The sequence below is a fragment of the Varroa destructor genome, unplaced genomic scaffold (genome assembly GCF_002443255.2).
Source record: "Varroa destructor unplaced genomic scaffold, Vdes_3.0 BEIS01000005.1, whole genome shotgun sequence".
In the NCBI taxonomy this organism is placed as follows: domain Eukaryota; kingdom Metazoa; phylum Arthropoda; class Arachnida; order Mesostigmata; family Varroidae; genus Varroa; species Varroa destructor.
Genome location: NW_019211458.1, coordinates 24,268,406 through 24,294,926, shown reverse-complemented (window position 1 = coordinate 24,294,926; position 26,521 = coordinate 24,268,406). Strand labels below are relative to the sequence as shown.

At 44.3% G+C, this 26,521-nt stretch overlaps 1 protein-coding gene across 7 annotated transcripts in view; it reads left to right on the top strand.

Moving 5' to 3' along the window:
- Positions 1-26,521, top strand: part of LOC111251626 (uncharacterized) — a 123,791-nt gene that overhangs the window by 63,760 nt on the left and 33,510 nt on the right. For 5 of the 7 annotated variants that reach the window (XM_086990589.1, XM_086990585.1, XM_086990584.1 and 2 more), the window contains 2 exons: positions 1,803-1,838; positions 21,303-21,375. In XM_086990589.1, the coding sequence (XP_086846715.1) occupies positions 1,803-1,838; positions 21,303-21,375 (109 nt within the window). The remainder of the gene's footprint in view (positions 1-1,802; positions 1,839-21,302; positions 21,376-26,521) is intronic. The other 2 variants (XM_086990588.1, XM_086990586.1) reach the window with 1 other exon arrangement.

The following is a 26,521-nucleotide window of genomic DNA, read 5'->3' as shown; positions in this document are numbered from 1 at the left end:
TCGCCTGGATGTCTGCCAGTCAGCGATCGACGGAGCCAAGATGCAACACTAAATGTAGAAGTACTTGAGAGCATGAGCTGACATGTACGGTAGCGGTGCCCTTGCAAGCCTAGGCAGCATAAGTTTGCTTCCCGACGACGAAAATGGTTCAACTGTCCAACTCGTACACGGTGTTCTATATGGCAAAATCAATTAAATACTCTGATGTATTCGTGTATAGCACATGCGACACGATCCATACATATTGCCGAACGTTCCTATACCACGTCGTGTGAAGTGAAGAGGGCGTTCCTTAATTATTTAAATATAAGTAGGCAAAAATTCGGCTCTAGATGGTCCAAAATAACAGTACTTTGATCTCTGCTGTTAAAATTTCGAGTGGACTTTTTCGTCTATGACTCAGCTACGGGGCAGGTTATGTGGGTATGTGTGGCTGTTGGTTTCATATCAGCATTTTTGAACAGCGTGACCTCGTTCGTTTTCCCATCGGGTTTTCACATTGGGATGTGACCCAATGGTATCAAAACGCTAAGCCCGAACCCGTCCACTAGACTACACACACGTACCCTCATCACGAACATTATTCCACGATACATGACATTTTCTACAAGATGTGTATGTACAAGCTGATCTCATGTAGACACACATTCAGTAACTGGATGGTGTTCTATAATCGATATCGTAGCTAAGATCAGAGATGTTCAAGACCTGGTCTTTGCTTTCACCTTGACCATATCAGATATTAGACTGACCGGCTTTGGCTAAATGATTTACGTGCGCAGGTTTTTTGAAAGGAATTTTTGACGTAGTGGCCCTCACTGGCCGTCTGCTTCAAGTACCGATGACACCGAAATGTACCTTTGAAATGCAACAGGTGCGATAATAGTTGAACGATCAATGATGCTTCTCAGATCCCCTCTGAGTGGAAACAGACAACGAACAGATCGTGTTGTAGTCAAGTACAGACACTGCCGGTCACAGTCATTAGCATTGCATGTGTGTAACGTGAGGCAAAAATAGATTTCAGTGGTGTATTTTCTCCTGCAGACGCGTACGGATTTTCTCTCACGGCCTGCGAAACTCGTGTCATTTGGAAGCTGTAGTGAGAATATTCGTTTACCCGAACGTGCGTTCTGTCGTCACGAAGTATCTCTTAGGAAAAACAATACGCCTTTCAAGATTGCCTGTTATGTCAAAGAGCAGATGTGTTTTGGTCTGTTAGACACGTGGCTACTTCGAAATCATTTCAGCATCGACCATATTGTCGAGCAGGATTTGCATATAATATGTGTGTGTGTGTGTGTGTGTGTGTTGAATATTTTCAACAAGTGTTTTTTTGTTATTCAAAATAAAATGCCAATTACGGGCAGAGTACGAGAGTTCAGTCTCTAAGCATTATGTTAAATAATCGAATGATTTTTTAGGTTGGCTTCAGTATTGCTAGCATCTGTACGCATATACTGTTTTCTAATATAGAACTACAAAGTTATGGCCATTATTATAAAAAGTGCCATTATAAAACTTATAAGAGCCGCCATTATTACCTCTTGGAGGCGAAGCGTTGAACGAGGGTTGTAGGGCGAATGCTGTTATATCTTAGATATATGACCGTTGCAACGATGCCCGATCCGCAAGTCTTTTAGTTATGATTGTGTTCCTTTGCTCATACATATAGTAAACAATGTATTTATGCCGGTTTAGTTAACAATGGCAGACTCAATATCTATAACGCGTTTCTCGTCCATGATTGCTCCAGGTAGAACATAGTTGATGATGGATATTTTTTGTGCGTTTGCTTTCAGAAGTCGAGCACAGAGTTCTGCCGTGACTTTAAATTGGTAAGTGAATAGAACATAAGCCACATAAACTGTGGATGCGATGGGAATTATGACAGGCAAACTTAAGTTGCACTTCGGAACACTTACAGATGTGTAAGTTGCCTTGCTGTATGATTTTTTTCTCTTTGTAAACAGCCGTATACGACAGTGCCAAATACTTCCTCACGTGTCACCATTTCGTCTCTGCCAGTTCAGAAAATGAAATCAGGTTAACTTAGTAACTATCGTTTCCAGCCCCAGCACAAGCAGTCCAACTTCAAATGTTGCTCGCCATGTACCGATGCTTGACCCTTAAGTTTGCATAACACAATACCCTTTAACCATATAGCTAACATATATTATTCTGCGCAACAAATATGCCCAGCAAAAACGAGTGGCGCGTTACGGTCACTCTAGTTAGTTTATTTGGATCCATAATATGCGAGACGCCGCGATCGATACTTGGTGTTCTCATTCTGATAACCTAGATCTTGGTTAAGTGAGCAGAGTAAATTGTTCGTTAGTTAGCTATTGATAAAAATCAAACAGGTTCAATGACAGAAATGCTCTGATCAGTCGAAGTCAAGCGAAACAATGAAGTTTGTTCAGTAGAAATCAGACCATATGACGATGTGCCCCTACAAATTCGTGCACAACAACAATGCACAATCGTTACTGACGGCTAAAACTAACGCTAAAACGTCGAATAGAACAGGGTAGCGGTAAATTCGATGATCAGGGATGGATTGAAAGAACGTACTATTACTGTAGCACAAATACTGCGAAGTTAGCGCAGCGTGTCGCCGGCGGCTGGACCAAACAATTGTGGTTACGGCTGTGGGTTTGAATTAGACAGGACTAAGATTTGGAACGTTCCGAATTTAACGTCCAGCTGCCATCTGGTACGAAGCACCACCACGTGTTCCCTAGGTTTAGCAGGGGAACACGTTAGCTGCCATACCATCGCGGGACAGACAGCAAGGAGATCTATAAGCTGAAGCGACACGTGCCATCGAACAAAAGGGACCAAATAAAGATCGTCACTCATTGGAACAAAGGCAGCGGCCCCATCATGATTTCTTGCTCCTCAACTATCTTTGCTTTTTTACTCCCGAATTCAAATGACTGATTGATGGCATTAATTGTCTGCCCTAAGTCGCTGATGATCAATTTGGTTTCGTTATGGTTGTATTACAGGATTCATCGAATGCGTGAAAAAAACCACCGAGACATAGTAGAATTCTATAAGAAAAACAAACGTTTATTGAGTTGTACCTTCCTAAGATGAACAGTGTAAGTCGTAAGTAAAAATCCACTTATAGTGAATAGTCTCTACCTAGACAGTAAACAGAAGCTGAGGTAAATAGCCACGCTGACAACGTCCTCGGCTGCGGCCAGTAAACAAAGAGCATAGGCCAGAATGGACGTTTGACTTTGTGAAACGGGCCGCTATCTATCTCGACGACGCCATTTACGTTCATCAACGGCCAAATCTCCGCTCACATACTCCATTCGACTGCAGTTTATTAGCAATTGCACTCTGTTTGCGCTCCATGTACAGTATGTTCCAAGACGCCTAGACCAGTCATCGATGGTGACGACGAGATCGTCTAGCCCCTCCAGGTTTGGTTGTCCGGCAAAGATCTACACATCGCACAGAGAATCAGCGAGAAAGGACAGAAGCCTCGACAGCGCTTTGTCCGACACCTCTGGCCGGGTGCCATGCTCCTTATAAAGAGCTATAGGCCAAAGTAGAGCAGCGCAAGTCCACCTCACTTAGCCAATAGCGTAAAACACACACATGCACAATAAGTAGATAGCGAAGAACAGTCAAACAAAAATTTGAGAATAAGCGAATGCCCATAAGCTGCTATAGAGCAGGAATTGCCTGCAATGACACATCATCTTCACGCGCAATTACAACAAAAGCTACGGCGGAATACGCAACGATCCTGCAAGCCAAAAAAGATAGCGGCCGCTGCTGCTGGCCGAAGTGTGTAACGAAGTCAGGGCACAAGGTGATCGAAGCGTCTGCATCTGGGCAAATCAAGCAAACGGACAAGTAGACCCGAAGCAAGCACGTAGTGGATGAAGCATCGAGGCAAGCAAGGCTGCAACGACAACAACAGGAGCGCCGATCGTGCGGAGACGTAGCGGATAAAAATCGACATCAATGAGCCGCCAGACAACAAGAAATATCGTGTGTATGTGACGCTAGGTTGCTAGTGTGTGAACAACGCGGCTTCCTGAATTTGGATCGACGGCGACAGCAACGGCGATGCCGAACCAAAGGGCGAATAAAAGAAAGAACGTTAAGCGTGCAAACCAGCAAAAGGCTTGTGAGAGTTAGTGGGGAAGCATAGATGGTGGCTATTTGGGAGTAGTGTCAGATAGCAGTTAGAAGGAGAATTGTCTTTGGTTGACGGCTAGTGTCAAGCCAGCGTGTTGACAAAGGAAAGACCGCTATTTATCTACCGTTGCTGCGTTCCTTCCTCCCATGGTTTCGGCAACGACCTGAGGCTGCGACGACAACTTTTTTGTTTGCTGAAGCGAAACAAACGTGGACGATTGGTTGAAGTCGCTGGGCCAGGGGTGAATGGGGGTTGTTGTCATCGGGAACGCTAATATGATAGACGCTCTGGTTGTTGATGCCTCGATATCCTCGATACCGACGTGATCGGCAGGTCGTCTACATTGATCGCTACTTCTTTCTTTGCCTTTCAAGTCGCCCGTTCGGATCATTAATCTTTGTTCCTACGAGCATTTTCTCCAATGTCTGTGAATTAAAGCACAGCTTTCAGTCTAAAAAGAAACAACAGGTGTGGTGCGCGTTTGCCTCTTTAGTGGTAACCTGCTGCAAGGTCCGGCCTGAGAACGGGGAAAAGCAGCAAATCAATGAGCTTCTATATGTTTAACGTGTAGCTGATTGCCACGCGTGCTTCAAGGACTCTGTGACAGACACGTACGAGTTATAGATGCGTGAAAGATTACCGAATCTCGTCTCTCTGAATCACTAAGGCTAAGCTCAGGTTATTTGGAAACAAACTAAAATGGTAATTACCCTAATTATTCACACTTTGCGAAGTACGTGGGGTGCGAGGTAGATAAAGCGAATCATCTAATAGACCCGTGACACCTTAGATATTACCTAATTATCAAGCGTAGATGTTCTCTAAGTATATCCCCAATATACAGCCGTGTATAGACTGCCTAAAACAAAAGAAAACACTTCGGCTCTATGTAGATACACATACGTCATGCATATCTAAACTCATACCATATTACTTTACTGACGCACGCGGTCTGCTTTAGTATTAGTTCTTCGGCCCCAGTCAAGAATCACATATGTGGCAATTGATCATATTATCATATGAAAAGATCAGCATCGGTCGCAGCCGTCACCGGTTGAGACGCCGGCCAAGATGATGAAGGCGGAGCTTCTCCTCACCATCCAACGGCCATCTGGATGAAATCACAGCGTGGCTGGACGCGAGGTTAGACACGAAGCTGGCTCAACAACCGGCGCCATTCCGCCGATAGCAAACCCCGACGTTACGAACAATGCTACTGGTGCAGTTTCCGCCGCCGCCGCCGCCGCCGCTGCTGCTGTTCCTTGATCGCAACGAATGCTGCGTGTCTTGGACTCTACGGCAATAACCATATCCAAAGCGGTGGTAGTACCAGTGGACAGGGCAAAGCAACGGTAGAACGAGCGATCACTGAGGGCTTACCTCAGCTGCGAACGAGCGCCGGACAGACTTCGATTGCCTGTTCGGGCACAAGAGGCAAGTCAATGCAGAGATAGGGCAAGGGAAAAATAACAATGCCACAATTGCCATTTTGCATTCGCACGCATAAGATTATTGTCTTGCCCACTGTCTCGCCGATATGCAAGAGGATGACAGTTTGTTAGCGGCCGCCGACCTCCGCCGTCTGACGTCGGGCTGTTTGTTATGTCTCAACTGCTAGAAACTACCCTTTTAGTTTCGGCCATTGAGATGCTGCCGATGCTGTTGAATCACCAGTGGTAATATCTTTTCCGTCATCGCACCATTCGCTATTCGGGGTTCTCTGTTATTCGTTTGGTCGCTTGTGCAGACATAAACTTGTGTCCCTCTCCCCCCTGACTGGTCCCCCGCGTCTTTTTGACGGCTGTTGCAGTTCGTTTTACTCTTCACATTGGATTTTCCATTTTTTCGATGACTGCCACGACGTTTAAAAGATAGAGAGAGCGAGCGAGAGAGAGAGATAGAGAGAGAGAGAGAGAGAGAGAGCTCGCCGAACGCAACTCTGTGCCAACAATAAAGATCAGATCACTACCGTGATCATCGAAGACGATCAAGCGTCCGCAGGTGTTGGTGCGGCTCCGACGACGGAGGGTTATGGCGGGGGACGACGCGTTGAATGATGAGGGCCACGCCAGACAGAAAGGGGCAGCAAAGGAGGCAAAATTGATATAAATGAGAGAAAAGCAGCTGCTAGGACCACTGTTGGCAAGCCACACATCGTCACAGGTTCAGTCGTCGATCATAATACCGCTCATAAAGGCCGCCCGTAGCAGCAGCAGCAGCAGCCGCCGCCGCCGCCGCCGCCGCTGCGGCGGCGGCTCTTGTCGAAGCTTTAGAATAATCACAGCTTCACGCTGCTGGTGCCGTTGATGCAACGGCTGCAGTTGTTTCGTCGTCGCTCTGACTTTCAGAGACCTACCAGTTCTCCGCGCCTGTTAACAGCTGAGTCGACCATCGAGGCTATCAGAAGAACTTCGGTCTTCAGGCTATGGGTTCTTCGCTCCTTTTGTTGAAACTTGAAATTCTGCAACATCGCATCAGCTGAATTGTGATACGAAGCTATGAAATGCAGCTGTTTTTCGCGCTAGTTGCGAAAAATATTTTGAAAACGCTTTCAACTGCTACCTATGTTGCTATAAATCAGATTTCGTTGAGGAATATGATATAGCGCTTTGTGTCGTTTGCATCATTCCCACTATTCGGTGAGTACGACTGTGGCATGATGTGTGGAATGGTGTAAATATAGATTTTTCTATGCTTTTTGATGGTTTGTCATCATCATTCGGTCTTGGATGTCTACTGGGCTGTCAATCCAAGGAAAAACGGAAAGTTTCAACATGAGGGAATAGAAGCGCAGCCACTCGGAACACACGTGTACGTTTCCCCTTGTTCCCCTTGCCCGTAAATATGAATTCCCGCTCATGTTCATTTTCCACATAGTTCCTTTGCTCCACTGATCTGCTATTATAGCCCGTTTGCTTGCAGTTCACCGTGAAAAAATTCAACCTGATCTCACACTTTATTCTCAATATGTATCTGTATGCACTGATATCATTTGTGAGGTATTCGTTGCTCGTGTGTCGTCCTTCGTTCAGTATGTATAATAACACAATTATTTTCCTAAGTATGGATACATTCATAATGATGATGCATCGGACTCTTCTCGTGCCTGTCACGGACCGGCTTATAGTTATTTGCAGACTATAAGCTAGTACAACAAGGCTAGCAGATGTACGCGAATCGTGTCGACCTTCGGTTGGAGTTAAATTTGATAAAAAAGCGCCTTAGAATTTCGTAGGAAACAATTTTAGAGCTATACCATGAAGTATGTATTCGCGTAGGTCTGGCTACCGTTCATTTATTTTTTTTTTCTGGTTATACAATGAATTGTATAGTTCGGTACGATTACAAGATTGTTAACTTCATATGTATAGGCTATACTCAGTTGTTATTCATTCAAGCAAAATTCAAAACATCATCTACGATCAAAGTTTGCCTGAATATCCTCTCAGTTTATCCATACCTATAGACGGGTTAGAACGTCTCTTTCTAGCAACAGCAGGAAACACAATTAACAACAATATACACTTATTTTCGAAGATTGAACGCGGTCTGTTACCGTAGCTTGTAGCAAGCAAGTACAATGTGGGATGACAGGAACATTGAGCTAGCTGTACTCCCTCAAAATTGTTTTGCACCACCTACTTGTGAGCAGTAACAGCTATCCCACGGTTTATAAACGAGGTTATTTTATCATGGATCACTCGTATGTTTTCGTGTTCGGTCTCCGTTCAGTCGATTTGTCTGACAGTGTGTTATGCTATGGTGTTTTTTGGCCGAAGAGAATGATGATGTCTTCCTTTATTTTGTAGCTGATTTTTGCTCCTCTTCGTTTTCTGCCACAGGTTTCTGTTAGTCACTACTGCCGCTAACACAGTAACATCGGAACTAAAAAGATGAAGAGAAGTGAAGACATCAGATCTTGTTTGTCTCCGCAACATTCTATACATGTTAAGACTGCTGATGACGATGTCACCAGGGCTCCACCGAGGTCTCAGGCGTCTGCTTACCTATTCTGATCGATTCTGATCTATCCATCTAACTGAAGATTGCCCGATCCTTTGCCCTGTACGACTCGATCGTTTACTCTTCAAACCATTTTCCTACTTTACCGTATGGTACAACCACGTCGTGCGCGTCTAGCCCTGTCTACGCGCTACTATACGGCTTTGAATATCAAACATGCACGTCGAGTATCCACGATGGTTGATACGATGTCTACTTATTCCACCCGAGGATTTTTCTGGCGGGCTTCTTAGCGTCTTTTTACTCCCCTTCTTCCCCGTGCTCGTTCTACAACCCAGGCTCATTCTCAGCATGAGACGTCGCGCTCTACGGAGTACCATACGTACGCAAAGCCAACGGCTTTGTTAGCGGACGCGTCGCACTAATAGTGGCAACGATTGGCTAGACGCGGGCGGCAGGACCAATGTATAGCAACTCGATACAATCGAATCCACCTCCGTTCATTGCTATACCTTTAACTGTAGCTAGCGCAGTTGCTAATAGCCATCGTGGTCTAGCGGTTGTTACTGCGATGTAAAAACCGTTCCCATTTGGAGGCGGTTGGAGAGAGGGGAAGGAGCGTCTTTCTCATTTAAAAAACTTTTCGCTTTGCGTCTTGTCGTCGTCGTCGTTGTTGTTGTTGCTTTCAAACACAAACAAATCGAAATAGACACGGGCTTCGGAGAGGCGGTAAAAGAGCCCGATCAGAGATGGATCCTCGAAGGAGCCGACTTCGATATCGACGAGGACTAGGGAATGAAGGCTGTTACTGCTGTTCGCGAAGAAGCAGTTGTGGCAGCGGGAGCACCAGCAGTGGCAAAATAAATTGAAATATTTAACGAGACAACGAAAGCTAATAGTCATTTGCGAGGGAGCGCAGCGAAGCATTGAAGGTAGAAAGAAATGACTTCATTTGAGAAATGTCTTTTCATCGATACACATATGTATGTAGATCTGTGTACAGCTATATTTGATGATGCTTGTTCTTCCGCTCAACCAATGGATCAACCAGTTAATCCCTCAACACTGAAGGGGAAAGCGATATTACCCATCTACAACGGTAATTCGTGTATTGGGTTGCTTCTATTATCGCTGGGATATGCCAGACAACAAAAGTAACCGATTGTGGGAAGAGCTTGACGTGACCAGTAACGACCGAGAAATAACTGACTGGCTGTAGATTGTTCTATTCGAATAGGTTATAGGTGTAGAATCCAATATTCGCTATCAAAGATGTAACGAAGAGCTCACTGAGTAATGAAACTGTAGAAGAGATAGAGGAAGAGTAAGTATACCTTATCGTTGGGTTGATTTATCATAGGTTGACCGATTGGTCGTGATGAATTAGTTGGGTTGTTGTTCTCCGTCTGGGCTCGGAGCCCAACAGACGCCAATGCTCATCTCGATAATGAACTAAAGGACCATGGGGAACAAGCTGAGTTCGTAAAGCAGCAGTCCTTTTTCTCTTTTTAGATGCATGTAACAGACACAATCTAAACGACATGCAGACACAGCGAAGAAGTTACAATTTGCTTATAGCACGAAATTTCGCCTGAGACAGGGTAGTGAATGAATCAAATGAGGTTGGTGCATCTCAAGATGATACACAGACACGGGGGCAAATCAGGTAACAGTACGATAAAAATAAGAATAAAAATAACAATTAAAAATTGTAGTGCCAAACGTCAAACAACCATATCTAAAGAGCCATATAGACGTTCACTATACATTAGCCTCCCGTAAGCGTTTACAGAATTTCATCGCGATCATCAGCATTACCAAAGTCATCAGCATTACTCATTCGCTTTTCTTGGCCACTGATTTTTTTTTTCGTTGGTATCCTTCAATTTTCAACCAATTCAAGCCCTAATTTTTTTCGCGCTCTTTCATTTCCACCTGCCCAGTGCTTTTCCTGACAATGCGGCCACACAATGTTTCCTTTCTTCGTGATCTAGTAGAAGTAAATATTGTAGTGAATATAATAGATTTGTCAGCAATTTGGCTCTTGATGGACGACACATCGGTCTTATCGTGTGTCTCTGTTACGCCGTACGACTGCTACCGGTAGACTCGCCGCTTCTGCTGTTTACACCGTTGCGTGGGATGATGCGAAAATGGTCATTGCGGTTACGCTTGCTCACAAGAGAGTTCTATGGCTGTTAGATTGCTGAGGGACTGCACGAGCTGTCGTGCAGACGAGCAAACGGGAGCGACGTTCGTTGTTATGGGCTCGGTTTTTCCACTACGTACTCTTCAGTATTTTCTTGATAGACATGGTATCGTTTGCCATTTCATCACCCACATCAACTGGCTGCCTATGGTTGATTGCTACCGCTAGCGGACAACACCGTCCTGCATAGCACAGCGGTGACCCAGTGCGTTGCCGGGCATCGTACGCGGTGACGTTGAACGTATTACGGTTCTGGCGATGTTTTTCATGATGATAACGATGGCGGGGAATACGAGATGAAATCGTCGAGGGAAACACAAAGAGCGGACTGTCACACATTAACTGCTGTTGCCGCCAATGGCAAGCCATGATCACCCAACGTCAACTGATGTTGACCGCGCCGATCAAATGGCATTACCACACGTGGTCATTGCTGGATATGTGTTAAAAGTACGCCTCGTGAGCGCTCAGCAGTGATCATGTTCGCTCTCCAATTGTTCTTTTTCTAAGGAAAATCACGGGTACTACGGTAGCATCACACAGCATGAAGGCTAGGCGGGCCACCGGCGCGATATAATATAATGCAGCAGTCTTTATGTGACGATCTGATGGTGAGATACTAATCAGCAGCTGTTGACTCAAAAGGCTCAAAGGAGAACGGCAAAGGCGAAATAGACGGCAGGAGAGGCTCCGTAGAATCGTTCCTTTCTATAAGATTGGATGAATATTTTTTGTTTCGCCCGGATATTTTTCCTTCACAGCCCTTTCCTGCTTGGCTCGCACGTACCACTGTGAGTAGCTCCATTCAGATATGATCCAACTTTTCTCTTATGCTCGTCCAGCTGCGGTTGAAACCACTGCTTAAACGGATCGCAGCAATGGATGCTGGCGGCAAAAGCAATGAGCATACTATCATATCGATTCCGTGCCAGTCCTATAGGAACGTATGTTCATTTCGAAATTCCCATAGATCCAGGGTGCTGTCACCCAACAACAGTCCAGTACGGTATTTACCGTTATGTTCTCGTTGCCTTCTGTTCCGAACGCGGCGTCGATGGCCGGGGCACTAATTCGAAAATTGCATTGAATACATTTTCTGAATTTTCCGACCGAAAAACAAAAAAAAAAAAGCAGGACGAACGGGTGAGCAGATATAAGTGAATAATCGAGATATCTGTCTCACTTGAACTGTTGCACAATTGCAAACGGGTCTGCGTATCATACCGCGTACCACAGCTAAGTACCCTGGAAACAACCATTGGTGGCGCCCACAGACACAACGCTGATCATGGCGGGGTCCATGAATCAGAATAAAAAGTCGGAAAATCTGAAGGACAAAGAGATAATGGAAGAAAGACTACGCTGATATTTTACCTCACTTCTGTTCTTTTTTTCATCGTTGTAGTTCGCATGCTTTTCTATTGAACGGTTCCTTTTTGTTCGAAAAAAAGATCGAACGTTCGAGAGAAAGAGAGATATTAGTGAGGTAAAAAGGGTGAGGGACTAAAAAGTTGATCACAACGACAACTATCTACCTAAGTCTTTATTGGAGGGTCGTTATCGGATTCTTCTACAATTACTGACCCATCGACACCGTCACATTTATCGGGTACACTCATGACAACTGCGGCACGGAACCGTCTGTCACTGACCAGCCTGACTCATTCTTTAGATTGGTCCCGTAAACTGAATCCTTGCTTCTGCACTTCGGAACACCGGTTCGCCGATGCGAACATCGCTTAGCCCGAAGTAGTCCGCAAAGACAGTGAGTTGGGGGGGCGGACGGTCTGCCAAGCCAAAGTCGAGGTAACGAAATAGTGCAAAGGCAAAAAAATTAAGGAAAAACGCACTACGCACGCGTATGATCGCCCAAAAAAAAGACGAGAGACTTTATCAGAGCGACGCTACAATTGTACCTGCTACCATTGAACGAAATAGATACATTATTACCATTGCCGACCCGGCTTGTCGGACGGTACTGTCTGTGGTAGACTAAGGCTGGCTTAGCCCGTCACTGAATCATGATTTGTTTGAATTGAATGCGCCAAAAAAAACGACTTATTCTTCCCACACAGTAAAAGGAGGAATTTGATCATTTTTTTTGTAGCTTCAATGACTTAAAAATATCCGTCAAGTAAAAAATAAGATTTCCATTGTTTTGTGGATCTAACAACAGAAGCGTTCCCGTTCGTGTGGTATCGATATAGCCAACAGAGACTTAACGGTAGGGACACATTGGCCATGCTTCTATGTCTCTCTTTATTTATAGAAATCCGGCTATTTAATATAACTGGAGAATGTCATTCTTAGACACGTTGAACGAGTCGACCAGTATTTTCTTTTCCTTTACATATATAGGCCCATCTGGGGCAGATCCGCGCGTGCCTACTAATCAGTCCGTTTGGTCTGTACTTATCAGCGCTGGGCTGCTATTCATAACCAAAGCTCGTTGTAAGGCAGGCAGGCAGGCAGGCAGGCAGGCCTTTAGTTCCACCGATACGCATATGCATATCGTTGGTACAGAAAACTCATCTAAGTGCTGCTTGCTAGCGTGGCGGTAGCTAATTACATATTGGTAGCTTTCCCAAAGCCTTGCATCGGATCTAGGCAAGAGTCCTTGTACCAAGGAAAAGTAGCACAGAAAATCAGGTGGCAGCGTGTAAAATTCGTGATGTACTGCCTTTACGGACGAGACCAGAACCTCTCACAGTTCTAATTATCTACAGAGCAGCATTTCGTAGCAGCACGTAATTAAGAGGAAGAATCTCTTTCTGCCTTTTTCCTTATGCCTTCTCGGTTTTGTTGAGGTGCGTTCTAGGTCTTCATTACAGCTTTCTTAGCATTTCTGTTCAGCCCATCGTATGGCCGCAGCGCCTTAGGCACTCTTGTCGTTTTCTTCGTCTTGTTCCCGTTCTGCCTGCGAGTGCAGAACGAAGTAATTGATAGCGGCGAATTTGTCTTGATTTTGTTGCCACATCTCATTGAACCGGTACACTTCCGCCCGTCAAGTTCTCCACTGCTTCGATCCGCGACAAGCGAGCAGCGGGACCCATTACCCCTTTGTTCATGCTCTCGACGCCATTTCTCTCCCGAACAATTTTAGCTGGGGAAAAGAGGACATATATAGGAGTCAACCTGGGATATGTACTGTGCTCAACATGAGTGCGTATATATACTGCTACGTTAGGTGCCGTATACAGTATGCTTCATGAAGGCGAAACAGAATGCAAAGTAGGTATATAAGGAAGACAGGAGGAATCAAGCGGGCTAAAGTAGATCCTACACTAAATGCTACCTTACTCTGTTCATGCTGCATTCCGTTCGTTCTATGTGCGTGGTTACGATTATGTGTGGCCAGGTAGCACAACGGCTAAAAAAAATGTACAGATTCACATATATGTTTAGGACCTTTTATCATATCAATCCATGTGAAAAACCCTAAAAACCGAGTGATACACATACATTATGCTGCGCACCACGACATTACTCGCTGTTAAATACAGAAAATGATCCGGGTCATCGGAGCAATACGAACTTAATAAGAAGGCCAAGAACGGTTTGCGGTTTACAACGGGACCGTAAAATGAATGACTCAGGCTAGTACGAATAGTGCAGCATTGGCGACGGGTCATGGTGAGGGAAGAGGTAAAGCGAATCAGTAACAAACTGATGCTTCGAACCAGACAAATATACAAGGTCTCACGAAGTCTACAAGACACAGAACAAAGGTCCCGCCCTACAATGAAAACGGTCAATATAAACCAAACCAATACACAGTCAGGGTAGAAGCTGGCTTTACTTCTACAGAAAACAATGACCAAGAACCAAAAAGACTTTCGCCTAGAAATACATTGACAATCGGTGACAACGTGGATAGCAATGACCATTCTGTTGCAAAAACATATCTCTCAGACCAGTTTCGCTTCTGCATCGACTTACCTCACACAACGCCCACGTGTTGGCGCAAGCGCCTAGCTCGGACATGTGATTCTGAGAAATAATTCACAAGGCTAAATTATTCTATGAATTCGGTGTCAATCCGAGTCCTTTTTCGTTCAAATAAACATGCTTTCCTCATTTGAAGCTATTTATTTTGCATGTACTGGCTGACCGTCCCGTGCGGAAGTGGCAAGCCCGATTGTGGGCCCTAGAAGTGTTGAAGTCATCTTTTTCGGTGTGGTTCATGTACGCCTTATCGCCTCATACTAATATCATACTCTTTTGATGAACCTTGATATGAGAGCAAAATAATTCGGCCAAAGAGAGCAACAATCGACGAGATCTCAAAGTAGTCTGTTTGGCGTAAGATCTGCAAAAGCCATATAAATCACCGCTATAATGCTACACTGCTAATAATTAAATATACACCAACATACTAAAACGCCTGTATCTAAATGAACTTCATTTTGAAAATCTTTCTCGGAATCCTTTCGTGGGTGTCCTTATTCGTACAGCTCAGTAGACCCTTACCGAACCTCTTTTGTTGCTGAGTCTTCCAACCAGTCATCTGTTTGTATGACACGAATCTGCGTGCTCTCCCTATTGGCTGTTCTACAATAAAGCGTGACATGGGTTACCTGCTACTTTGTGATGGCGGCAGCGACGGCAGCAATGAAAAGTTCATCCAGTAAAACCATTTGGTAAGCAACAAGCAGAGGTGAACGGGAAAACGACATTAGTCGAGGGAAGAAGTGCGTCCGTTTGTTGCTTGTCTGTTTTGCCACTTGATGATCTCTTGGTGCATCGTGAAAACCAAGCGTCAATACCTATGGTAGTAAGCCGCCTTAGCCGCTGCGATGGCAGCATCTTAGTTTTTCTGAGTTTACGGTTCGCTCTTCTTTTCCGTAGCTCTCTGTTTCCTTAGCCGACGTTTCACCTCTAGCGTGGCTCTTCCCCTCCCCCTTCATTTTGTGGGGAAAAGATGAGTCGACTCTCGTCAACGTTTGCGGCGGACATGCTCTCCCGACGACTCAGGCCGCTCTCGTGGGCTTCGTCATTGCTTTCGCGATGGCGAACGCCTTGCTATGGCAGCGACGGCAGTGGCCAACGACGGCTCAGTTATTCTGCGCGAACGACGCGCGGCAGCAATAGAGACACCTCAGTCTCATCAGCGGCCGGCAGCGACTAGCGAATGACGGCGTGGAGTCATTAATTATGTGGCGTTGGACCTCCGCCGACCCGCTCACAGGACACTTTAGGCGGGCGGCGAGCTAATGGACGCCTGTAGCTGCGGCATGTTTATGCCAACATAAGAACTGTCTTCCTTTCAGTGGCAAGATGACCGGTCGGGAGACGCTGCAGTGTCTGAGTGATGGGTTAGCACGTTATGCACATGATAAGGTTGAGGGTGGTGATGATTTTCTCGGGTTTCTTGTACGGTTTTCTTTACCATGATGCGGGTTGTTATGTTGACAGTGATAATATTTACTGCTGAACTGTGCGAAATGAACGAACTGCTGAAATCGTCAAGCCTTTTACGGCTTGTCGAATCGCTATATGGGATTAGAGACTAGCGGGCGTTTACTTAAAATCTAGTTTATTATTATTATTAAAATTAAATATAAATATTTAATCGAAGAACTAGACCAATAGTACCCGAACAATATTCCTTTCTGCTGTAGTTTCTGCCGAAATTATAAGCGACAACGTCGGACGTTTCGATCTTTGTCTGTCAAATCTACGGGTGAATGTGTGACATAGGTTGCTGAAAGTTTCTTTTTAGTATCATTATATTCGCTTAGGTATTCTTGCATTTACCTTGAGAACATGCCGTTTCTCACGTATTACTGGAAGAATAATTTCTCCGAGAGAAATATGAAGTTGTGGTCACCCTATGTGTTATAGTATGTAGACATATGATACGTAAACGGCTACCAGAAGTGGATGAAGCTATCAAACGTTTGAACAAACCATGCGAGTCACAGAGGCCACGGCCGACTGCGTAGCGCTAACTCGATACATGTCAAGTCTATGTGGAGTTATTTCTTGGAGATCTATTCGCCAAAGGGAACATGATTTTTATTGACTTTTCGAAATTATGCCATAGCAAGAAACGATGGTCTTTTGTTGTTTTTTTTTTTTGAAAATGTCTGCTGTGCAATGTATAATAGAAATTCGAGCAATTTATATTATGTCATAGTCATGTCAAGTGTTACAAATGTATTTGGCATTGATTGTTTGTTGTTTGCAAACGTGTGTCGATCTAAAACAAAACACGGAGTAAAGAGCGATGGTTGGGACTACTGCGAAAAATGTTTTGATGGACATGACTAATCATGCATTGTTGTTAAGTTGATGGCCGGGAAAACAGACAGTTAACTACAATAATAATAATAATTGGAAAAAAGGAAGAAGATGCAATAAGCTGCAACAAAAAATATAGTCTTCTATCTGTTCACAGGACGCTATTCAAAATAAAGTTGAAGCCTTTGCAAGCTATTTGTAGATAGAAGCGAATTTATTGAAAAATCGTAAGCTCACATTTCGCTTAAACGTTTAAAGAAGCTCATAATAACCTAAGATAAATTATAGTAGCTTCAATTAGCTATGGTCAGACCACAAAAGCACTAAAATTGCTAATTTAAAAAGATAGCCCGCTAAAAGTCCTGGAACTAACAGACAGTGACTGAAAAAGTTTAGTCAAAAGTAACTAAATTGCTTTATAGGCAAGCGTAAGTGAATCAAGCACACAGCGTCTGCATGGATACCCATCAATGCGCACCGAGTTTGTCTAACGTAAAACAGCCTCGCATTTGCCGTATGTATGAAGACTTTGGCTGGCGAGAAATTCCCGTATTCGAACACTCGCCAAAACTAACGTTAATAATAGCAACCATAAAAATTATTCATCAATGTCTTCATCAACAGCTGCCACAATTGCGGCCGAACCGTTTTCTCTCATAGTCTTCGTCAATCAACGCGACACGTTGCGACGCAACGAGAGTCGCCGTGATCAGCATCTTAGAAAAAGTAACAAGCAAAAGCAAGAACGAACGAACGATGCTGATCTACCAGTTGTTTAGCTTTCCCTCGTTTGCCACTCTTGTCATCTTTATGATTGGCCTGTTTTTCCATTGCGATTGTATTGAAATCATGACATGGCTTCTCCGCGTCTGCAAATCCATCTATCGACGGTTACGCCACACGACCCTTGATTTGCGTAAAGACATGGGTGTAGTTAATCTGAAGAAAAGCTAGAAGACCGCTACGAACTGGAAAGGGATACAGAGACAGCGAGTTGAAAAATTAGCTCGAGACTTTTTTTTCCTTGTGAAGAAAAAGACGTGATATTCTCTCTAATTCAACCTCGTCTGGATGCCTGTTGAAGGCGGCTCTTGATCCGCAGGATGTGTACCGTGGACTCTGTGGCCATAGTCATTGCCCCTGACACGAAAGTAGCGAACAGGAGAAAAGACCTATGAAAAATGAGGCATCACCGTGGTAGGCGACGACGTCAACCAACTCGACGTATAGTTGGGCGCGACCCGTTTGGCTTTGTCGGGGTGACACAGGCAACGCCATCCAAGGCTACCGCTGTCCTTGTTATGGGAACGGCATGGCATGGAATGGAATGGAGTGTTAGACTTGATCTTGAGCGCCACATGATAGTCGTAGCAGCGATCCGGAGCTTGAGTGGTGATAGGCGCCGCTGGGATCAGTCTGTTCTTCTTTTGTTTTTTGTCGAGTCACAACTACAGTTTAACAAATTGTTTTTATTCGCTACGGTTCGTTATGCGCGCGAACGATTGCTGCATGTTTTGGTTTTTCACCTATGTGTATGTGTGTGTTTGTACATTCGTCTTTCGTTACCTGTTTTGACAATGCTACGAATTTTACGGAATAGAATACGAGTGAAGAAAATAATAAACAGTCGAAGATACTGTAGACAGTATCTTCGATTGCTATATAGATCTGAGCAGATATCGAAGACAACTTCAGTTCAGTACCATTGACAGTATCGGCACTGCTAAACAATCGAATTGTATCTGAATATCCACTTTGAGCGCGTTATTGTACATGTAGCGTTATCCATGAATACGTTCCAGCGTGCAAGATAAGAAACTTAGTCTTGACGTTTTCCAGCATGTTTATTATTTTCGCTCAAAAAAACATGCTAGATTGAAATTTGCACAAGGCGGTGTTTTGTAAACCTACAGTATCTCAGGTGGTTCTACTCATTAGCTAGAATGCTCAGTTTTCTTTCTGATTAAGCCGCCCCTTGAATCCGCAATCGTATTGGACTGTATTGAGAGGGAACTTTACGTCGATTCGGAAAAGATCTCGTCCACCATCGACGAATCATTGGCCGCCTCCATCTGATCAGCAATGAAAGAGAGGTACATCGATTTTGACGCGCAGTGATGAGCTAAATCCGTCGAAGGAGCAACGAAAACTCCTTCAACAGCGCGTGAAACCGCATAGATTCAGCAAAACAAGAAGAAGAAATAAATTTAATGATATTCTGCGATCAAACGGGATACTTTTGATCTTTGTTTTCAACCAGTCAGAGGATCAACGATGATGATAAGGTTAAACGCCGATCCCCCATAACAATCCGGACGACAGACTGTTGTCTGTCAGCCACGGCAGAAGCGTTTGAGTTTACGGCGTTTATTTGCTCTAAATCGGCATCATGATGAGCGTGTCTGATGTCCCTCCGCTACTAGTCATTCCGTATTATTGCGGCCGGGCAGTGGCGCGCCCAGGACTAGTCAAAGAGCTGACCCAAAGCATCGCATACTGTCGCAAACATTTTTGAGACGAAACGCCGCTAAGGCACAGGGTTTATTTCTCATCGCAGATCAGAGCAGAGGAGTATTTAGTACCCTATATATATATGTATTTCTCTACACCTGTATATAGCTTGTATATCTACATCAACGTATGCAGTTAGTGAGCACCTGTGCCCGACGACCATTTCTCTTTCACTACCCATGCACTCACTCCTCTGAGTATAATCTGGGCTATCAGTCATTAGGAGCCACACCTTGGATTTCAATGCGGTAAAGCCTCTTTACTTCAGGAGAAGTACACATCGTCATCCGAGTCATAAACCCAAGCACTTCTAAACGAAGCGCTTATGAACGCCTTTGGCTACTGCAGTCGAAAACATCTACATCAGCATCATACGAAAACACACGGAGACAGACCTAAAGTTTAAGTAACAATTATTTTGAAGGTAGATACAATGACTGACCGTAAGTTATTGAAAGGCGCTTTTGCTAAGCTAATAGTCCTAGTTCGACCATCCAAGTAACTTCTTTCTTTAAGTTAACTTGGTCAGGCACCATTTCTTAACGTTGTGTGTAGATCCATATATTTATAGACATTATATGAGCATATATTCTTTCTTAGTTGGGATAAAGTTGTTTTACAACAAACCTTCAATAGCAGGTACCTATTCTCGACGATACCTCGCATAGCTTTCTTTATTAGCGATGTTTAATGTAATGCTCAGAAATGAAGGTAGAAAAATTTGATCGTTTCTTTTTTGGCCGTCGGTGCCTTCTGTGTTGTTGTCGTTGTTTTTGTGGCCAATAGCCTTAAAAGTTTTGTGGTTGTATACAGCGAATGGTTCCTTTTACAATCGAATTTAGAGATATTTGAACGACGGTGAGGTGGCGTCTGAATCGATTTTGACGTTCCGTTCCGCCTTCGGTATTCACGAAGTTGAGCCAGAAGTGACCACGCCTGTTCATATCGAGGAATACACGCAAAACCCGTAGCGACCAAACTACTGGCCATCACAGGCTGTGGTGCGACCCTAACGCTACTGTTTAGAAAATCAGACAAATTTGCAGCTTATGCAGATCTACTTCTTCGAGTCTTCTGGCTGATCCCAGCTGTCCTGGACAATTTGGTATCCAGCGCTGCGCAGAGGCCTGCGTACCCTACAGACGAATCGGAAGCGGCTACAACCAAGCATCAATACCTACGTATAGCTAAAGTTTCTCAAAATCAAGTTTCTATACAATTGTTACGGATGTGGTCATATCAAATGCTGTTGACCGATACATCTTCCAACCTCCGGATTTTGCCGTATTTGTTTTTTCTGTTTTCGTCATCAGCGTCGTCGGCGCGTGATGACTAAGGTCGCCTTTGTCAATTTCTTCGTTTAAAACGAATGACCGCCGCTGTTATTGTTGTCGTCGTCGTCGTCGTCGTCGTCGTCATGCTTCAGTGTTTCGTACGTTCAACCAAACCATGTTTTTTCTACCAGGATCCGACTAGGTGCGAGCTCCGAAATCGCGACACGACTCCCGTGCATCGCGGCAGCGATTAAGTCATTGACACGACCGGCGCGGCCATCCACTAGACGCCGGTAGGCAGTTCAGAGATTATGAAGATGTTGAAGAAGACAACGAAACATGGGAGCTGTTATCATGGCACTCCTGCTACTGCTGCTGCTGCTGTCGTTGCCGCCATGAGCCTAGGGACCACGCTGGCAGCGGGGCGGGTTACTCTGCATCAGACGAATCACGCGTCTTACCATAGAACGTCCCATCTTCGTGCCGCAGTGAATAATACAAAATGAATGATTAAATTCGCTCTCTGATTGGATAAAACGCTTATGTATAAAATGATTTGTCCTGTCTTATCGAACAGTGCTGAGATGTTATCATTTTTAGATGAGGAGACATGGTGAGATGGAGGATAAACATTGACTGGCTAGAACGTTCGTAATACCTATTCTACTAAACAATAAAAACTGCAATTAGAAGTTCGACTGGTGATGAAACATCTTCTCACTAATGTTCTGAGAATTTATTTGTAATAAAATAAGAATATAATTAGATTGCTGCACTTAATGATCATTAAGTTCGTTTTTGATTGCTCATGCGTAAGAACTCAAGGACCCTCCAGTTACCTGCATGACATTATTACCACTGATAAGGGTCCAATAATATCCCTCACGTAATACACAATTAATGCTTTTTTAATGTATTTTTCGTCTTCTTTCAGTTGTATGAACTCAGTGACGACCCGAAACGTAAGGAGTTCCTCGATGATTTGTTTGCCTTCATGCAGAAGCGAGGTGAGTCGAAAGTTCATCTTTTACTTTCTGCACTGCGAGCTCCTAATCGAAAACGACCATATCTACATTTTGCTCCTCCATGGCGTTCATTGTTTGGTCGAATATTGCGGACAAACGTCAATACAACGCAACGGCAAAAGCATAGCCATTACGTTTGGCGCCCGCAATCAATAACGAAAAGATGTCAACATATTTAACATGCAACAATATCGGACGCACCCGGTCTAACCGAAAGACGAGCTTTGGTAGGCGACGACGGTGCTGACGTCGCGCTATGGCATTAAACAATCATTTGTCAAGTCGCAGTGGATACGCTTAACAAAGCATCTGATTTTGTCATTGCTTGTGACTGGAGCCAGAAAATCTGCTGTTGTTTGAGCTCGCTCACGGGAGACATGAGCTCCGCGCCACGGAAGCCTTACTTTTTCTATAGTGCTTTGAGTTTCTCACATTCGGGCCTTCCCTCCTACGGGCGGCAATGATGAAACAGTTACGGATTTTTGAGACGCTTTTGTCTCAACAATGTTCGTGTCGTTAAAAACAGCCGTTTACATCTCGCTATCACAAGCGTTAAACGAGAAATATATGTACAACAAATATGCATATATACATATGGACTAGATTAGAGTGCTTCCGCTTAAATTGGGCCCTTCTCTATAAGTAGCTATCACGTCGAGCTTCGGTATCAGACGCTTCTATTAGACGGTGTTTACTATTGCGCTTATTGTTGTTGTTGTTGTGACAAGTCGACAGCGTCGGCCGAGGAAAACAACAGCCCGAATCTTTTCTCAGCTTTTCGTATCACTGTCGATACTGTTGCTATCACGACGGATACAACGGTCTCACATAGACGGACATGAGGCATTGTTGTTTCGTTGTGGCGCTATTTTTTCGATATTGATGTCCTTGTTGTCGTCCGGTTGGCCGATAAATCGATCCTATCCGGCAGTCTTTCGTTTTCAATTAAGAGCACTTCTGTCCCATTCGTAGAGCGGAGCAGTCGCACAACTACACTAGAGTCTATAAGGCACACTAAAGGTGTCCTATATCGACGGCGCCGCTTTTTCTAGTTGTAACGTGACATGATGTTCAATACATGGCTCTACAGCGGCCGCTAGTCACTTGACCGTATATGTAGCTGGTCTACGGCCATTGAATTTGATCTGAAATTACTCCACCGGATGACCGTTGACACGAGACAGAACTGTATCAAGCGAGAGAAACGGGATAAACGCGGCGAGCGTACCGTGCCTTATGCCCTGCGTTCGCGACCGTTGATCGTGCCCAATGGCGGCAGCAGCTCTAATAGGTTCGATTCTAAGCAACGCTGAATTCCTTGTTTAATTGGAAAACGTTAGCGCGATTTTGCGCCAGCGTCATCATTGGTGCTATCGCCGAAACTGATCCAGATTGAAAATCCATTTTTTCCGGGTCCAATGAACCGCTTGTTATTGGCAGGGAGTCGCGGAACAATGATGTTTTGAATACAAAAAGGTCATAGGTAAAATCGTTTTGTGTTCCGGCGTACCTGTGCGTTGTCACTAAACGGGTTGGTGCTCGCTGGAGACGACAATGTTAGCTGAGCACTTGCTGTAACTCTTATTTCTGCCGCTGCCACTTCACCCTTTTGTAGGAACCCCTTTCTGTACGCGTTTCCTTCGGTGTGGAAATTGGATTTTTTTTAAATTAGACACCAGCGATGGAATCGAATGATGTATTTTCTTATCGTTACCGTTGTTGTAGTAGTTTTTCGATGATGACACTGAAGACTTCACGCAGCGTGAGAACGTCGAGACGCCGCGATCATCGTCCATACCAGCAATAGCGCTTACTAACCAAGTATAAGAGAAATTCGGTTGATATGGTAATAGTTGAAGTCTGGATATAGAGTGCGTAGTGATAATTGTAACGGCCGATAGGATGACGTTAGTTTAGATGGAGAAAATTATCCAAATGCTGAGTGTAGGCACGGAAAGGTAGACACAGACGGGCGCGCCTGTCTGGCAGTAGTGAATTACGCTCGAGACAAAGTGGACGATTAGCTATTTATGAGATACTATAGATCAACTTCGTTATAGATAGGTTAGATATATTCGATTATATCGAACAGTCAAATGAGTTGTCTTTGTGAAGACGGACACCGATGGCTGAGAACGGGGCACCAACTGTGTCGGGGGCGGAGAAAAATGTAACTAGAACGGATGATATCGGCATTGTTTGGCTTCACGTCGCCGTCAAAGACCGATGGCAGCAGGCAACGACGTCGGGCCGAATAACGCCGTATCGCGGACGCTCGATGCGCCTTCAATGAAACGTGTCCTTTTTCAACCGCTCCGGTACTATAATTCGATACTATTGCAGTACCACATGATGTAATGCATAAGTGAAGGCAAAGACCAGCATTTGGCTTCTCGGCTGACACCACTGCTCAAAGAAAACGAAAATAGTCGAAAATAGAGCTTGAGTCAATAAAGACAACAGTGACGAGGTCAGCAATAACAACATCAACAAGAGTAACAACAATCACGTTTTTGTGGCAAGAAAACAAGTCGCATTCGGCCTTCACTTCAGCTCTCGTTGAAATACGATGTCTACATTCAACATCGTCATAATCAAGGTCAGCAGAGGCACCATTCGTCCGCGGAGCAAAACTGAGTAAATAATGCAGTAACAACATGGTATGGAACCATTAGCTGTGGCCGCCCCTTTCACGCATTTACATGTTATAATTAACTTATTATAGCTCGACCTGTTGGATACACGTCACGTACCTTCCAGGGTCGTAGGTAATTTGTCGTATTAGAATAGATCGAAGTAGCCAGGAAGGCAACAACGCTGCTGTAAAAAAAAATACTACAACAAACAAAAAACGTAACGATAACGGTAGCCGGGCCGATGGCGATGGCAACTATGAAAGGATAAGCAGATTAGAAATGCGAAATATTGGCGTTTCCGTCTATTCCTGCAGTCACTTTCCTTCGAGGCTGCCTTGTTCATCTCGTATTTCGAAGGCTGGAGTGCTCGCGTCGCGCGTGTGTAATAACGGAGATTTTATACGTAGATGTGCAACGAAACAGGCTGTTTACCGGTATCGACAGGCTACACACGGAGCAGCAACGGTAAGACTGAAGATTTAAGGTCGAACACGCTATTTCGCTTTGTGTCTTCGTCGTTTGTTTGTGACACTGTTGCCGCTATGCTGGCGTTATCCAATGACCAGAATATTATTACTACTATTATAGTCCTTAGAGAGCCCTTTAATGGGCTTGTTCCGAAAAATTTATCTATTTGAGGACAGCCTTTTTCCTCACTGCTCTTTTGACCCGCTTATACTAATACACTATTAAGAATAGATAGGGTTTTACTCATGATGACTACTTCACGCTTACTACTTTAGAAAACGTCTTTCGCTTTCTGATTACGATAACAACGACGAAGATATTAAGATGGATGGACAAGACAAAGATTTCGATTACCAACCCCGACACCATTACATAACCTAAACCAGACCTACAGAAGCAGTAATAATAAAAATAATGATAGCAGCATCAACGAACAAAAACAACGTTGTCCGTCCGTTCAAGCGCATAGTCAAAAATAAAAAAAAAAACAAATAGACGAGGAAGAGATGAATGTTGACGATCGAAAGAAGTAAACTAGCGAGAAGTGATCATTTGATCGTCGTTGTAGAAACAGGTGGAATATTAACAAGCGGGACAAATCAGGAGATGACGGAAACAACAAAGAAAAAAAACAGAAATTGTCCTAAAGCAAGCGTCGTGAAGTTACTAGATTCGATAAGCATCGGCCTCCTCCGCCCGAAACTCTACGTTAATGCTGGTGTCAGCTACCGCACTGTTGCGGCATCATGTGTTACAATTTCTGTTAAAATCACCTATTTTTGGAAGGAAAATCCATGACGGATGACGACGGCGGAGCACATAGTAGTATCCTAGCCGTACGTTTCCGTACCTCTACTAGTTGCCTGTTCTTCCGGCTTCTTTTTTCTCTCTTCTGGCCTCATTTTCATACCTCGATGCCAGTAAAATGTTGCTCTTTGGAAGCCATTCGCCCGCCTCTCACAGTTGTTTCGTTGTGTGTTTATCCCTTTCAAACTCTTCATTTTGCAATCTTCAGGGAGAGAAAGAAAGAGGTGAGAGCAGATGTAATGACGAATTTACCCACCTGACGATACGACCATTCTGATCACATCCCGATTTTTCACTAGCCACTTAGACTATTTGAGGACAAAAAAACGACTCTAACATTCGAATTGTTATTATGGCTATTATTGTCAACGGTAAGCTGAGTACGATAACCATCGTGGAAATCATAGCCGTTCTCATATGTTTGTCTGCTTTTGATGCGTGACAAAAAAACGGCCTGGCACCATTTGCAATATTTCAACGCCGATAATTAAAGGCACAGCAGGCCTGTTTCCCGTATCGCTCATACGCAATATCAGATGCATATTATCAGAAAGCATTTTTTTTTTCTAACAGATGATTGTTAGGGTGAACTTTATGGGCAAACAATTTGAATTTCAGCGTTAATATGTTGAGTTGTACAACGTTTTGGAATTCGAAAATTGGCGCCGTTTTATTACGGCCGGTTACTTAGTCCCAATCATCCCCCCTTTGATAAAGCATTGTCTTTGCGTCATTATATAGCGCTCTCCTCTTGTTTCGGCGCCATCTCCAACGAAAAAGGTTCGATTCAGATATTCGGGAAGACTTTGTTTCCTTTGTTTTGAGCAAAAAGGATGCTGGAAAGAGGTGAATTGGAGTCCAATAGCTCAAATCAAGAGCTGAGATATGCCCCGCCTTCGATCGGATCCGTCGGTCAAGAACAACAAACATAGGGGGAAGGCTAAGATTGAATTCGACCGGTGAGAGCTGGTTGTCGGTTTCGGAGTGTCGTTTCGTCCTCTTTTTTGCTGCTGTTGTTATAACGGCTAAGGCCGTTTGCTGGTTGGTGCGGTTATTGCCGGCTGGAGGTGGCCGCCATTCGGGCTGCCAACGTACGGGCGATTTTTCATCGGACGACAGAAGTCTCCCGCTGCTCTCCTGTTGGTATAAAATTATATTCATAAGACCAACAACAACAACAACAGATTTGCGTCGCCTGCGCGCTTTCCGATATATAT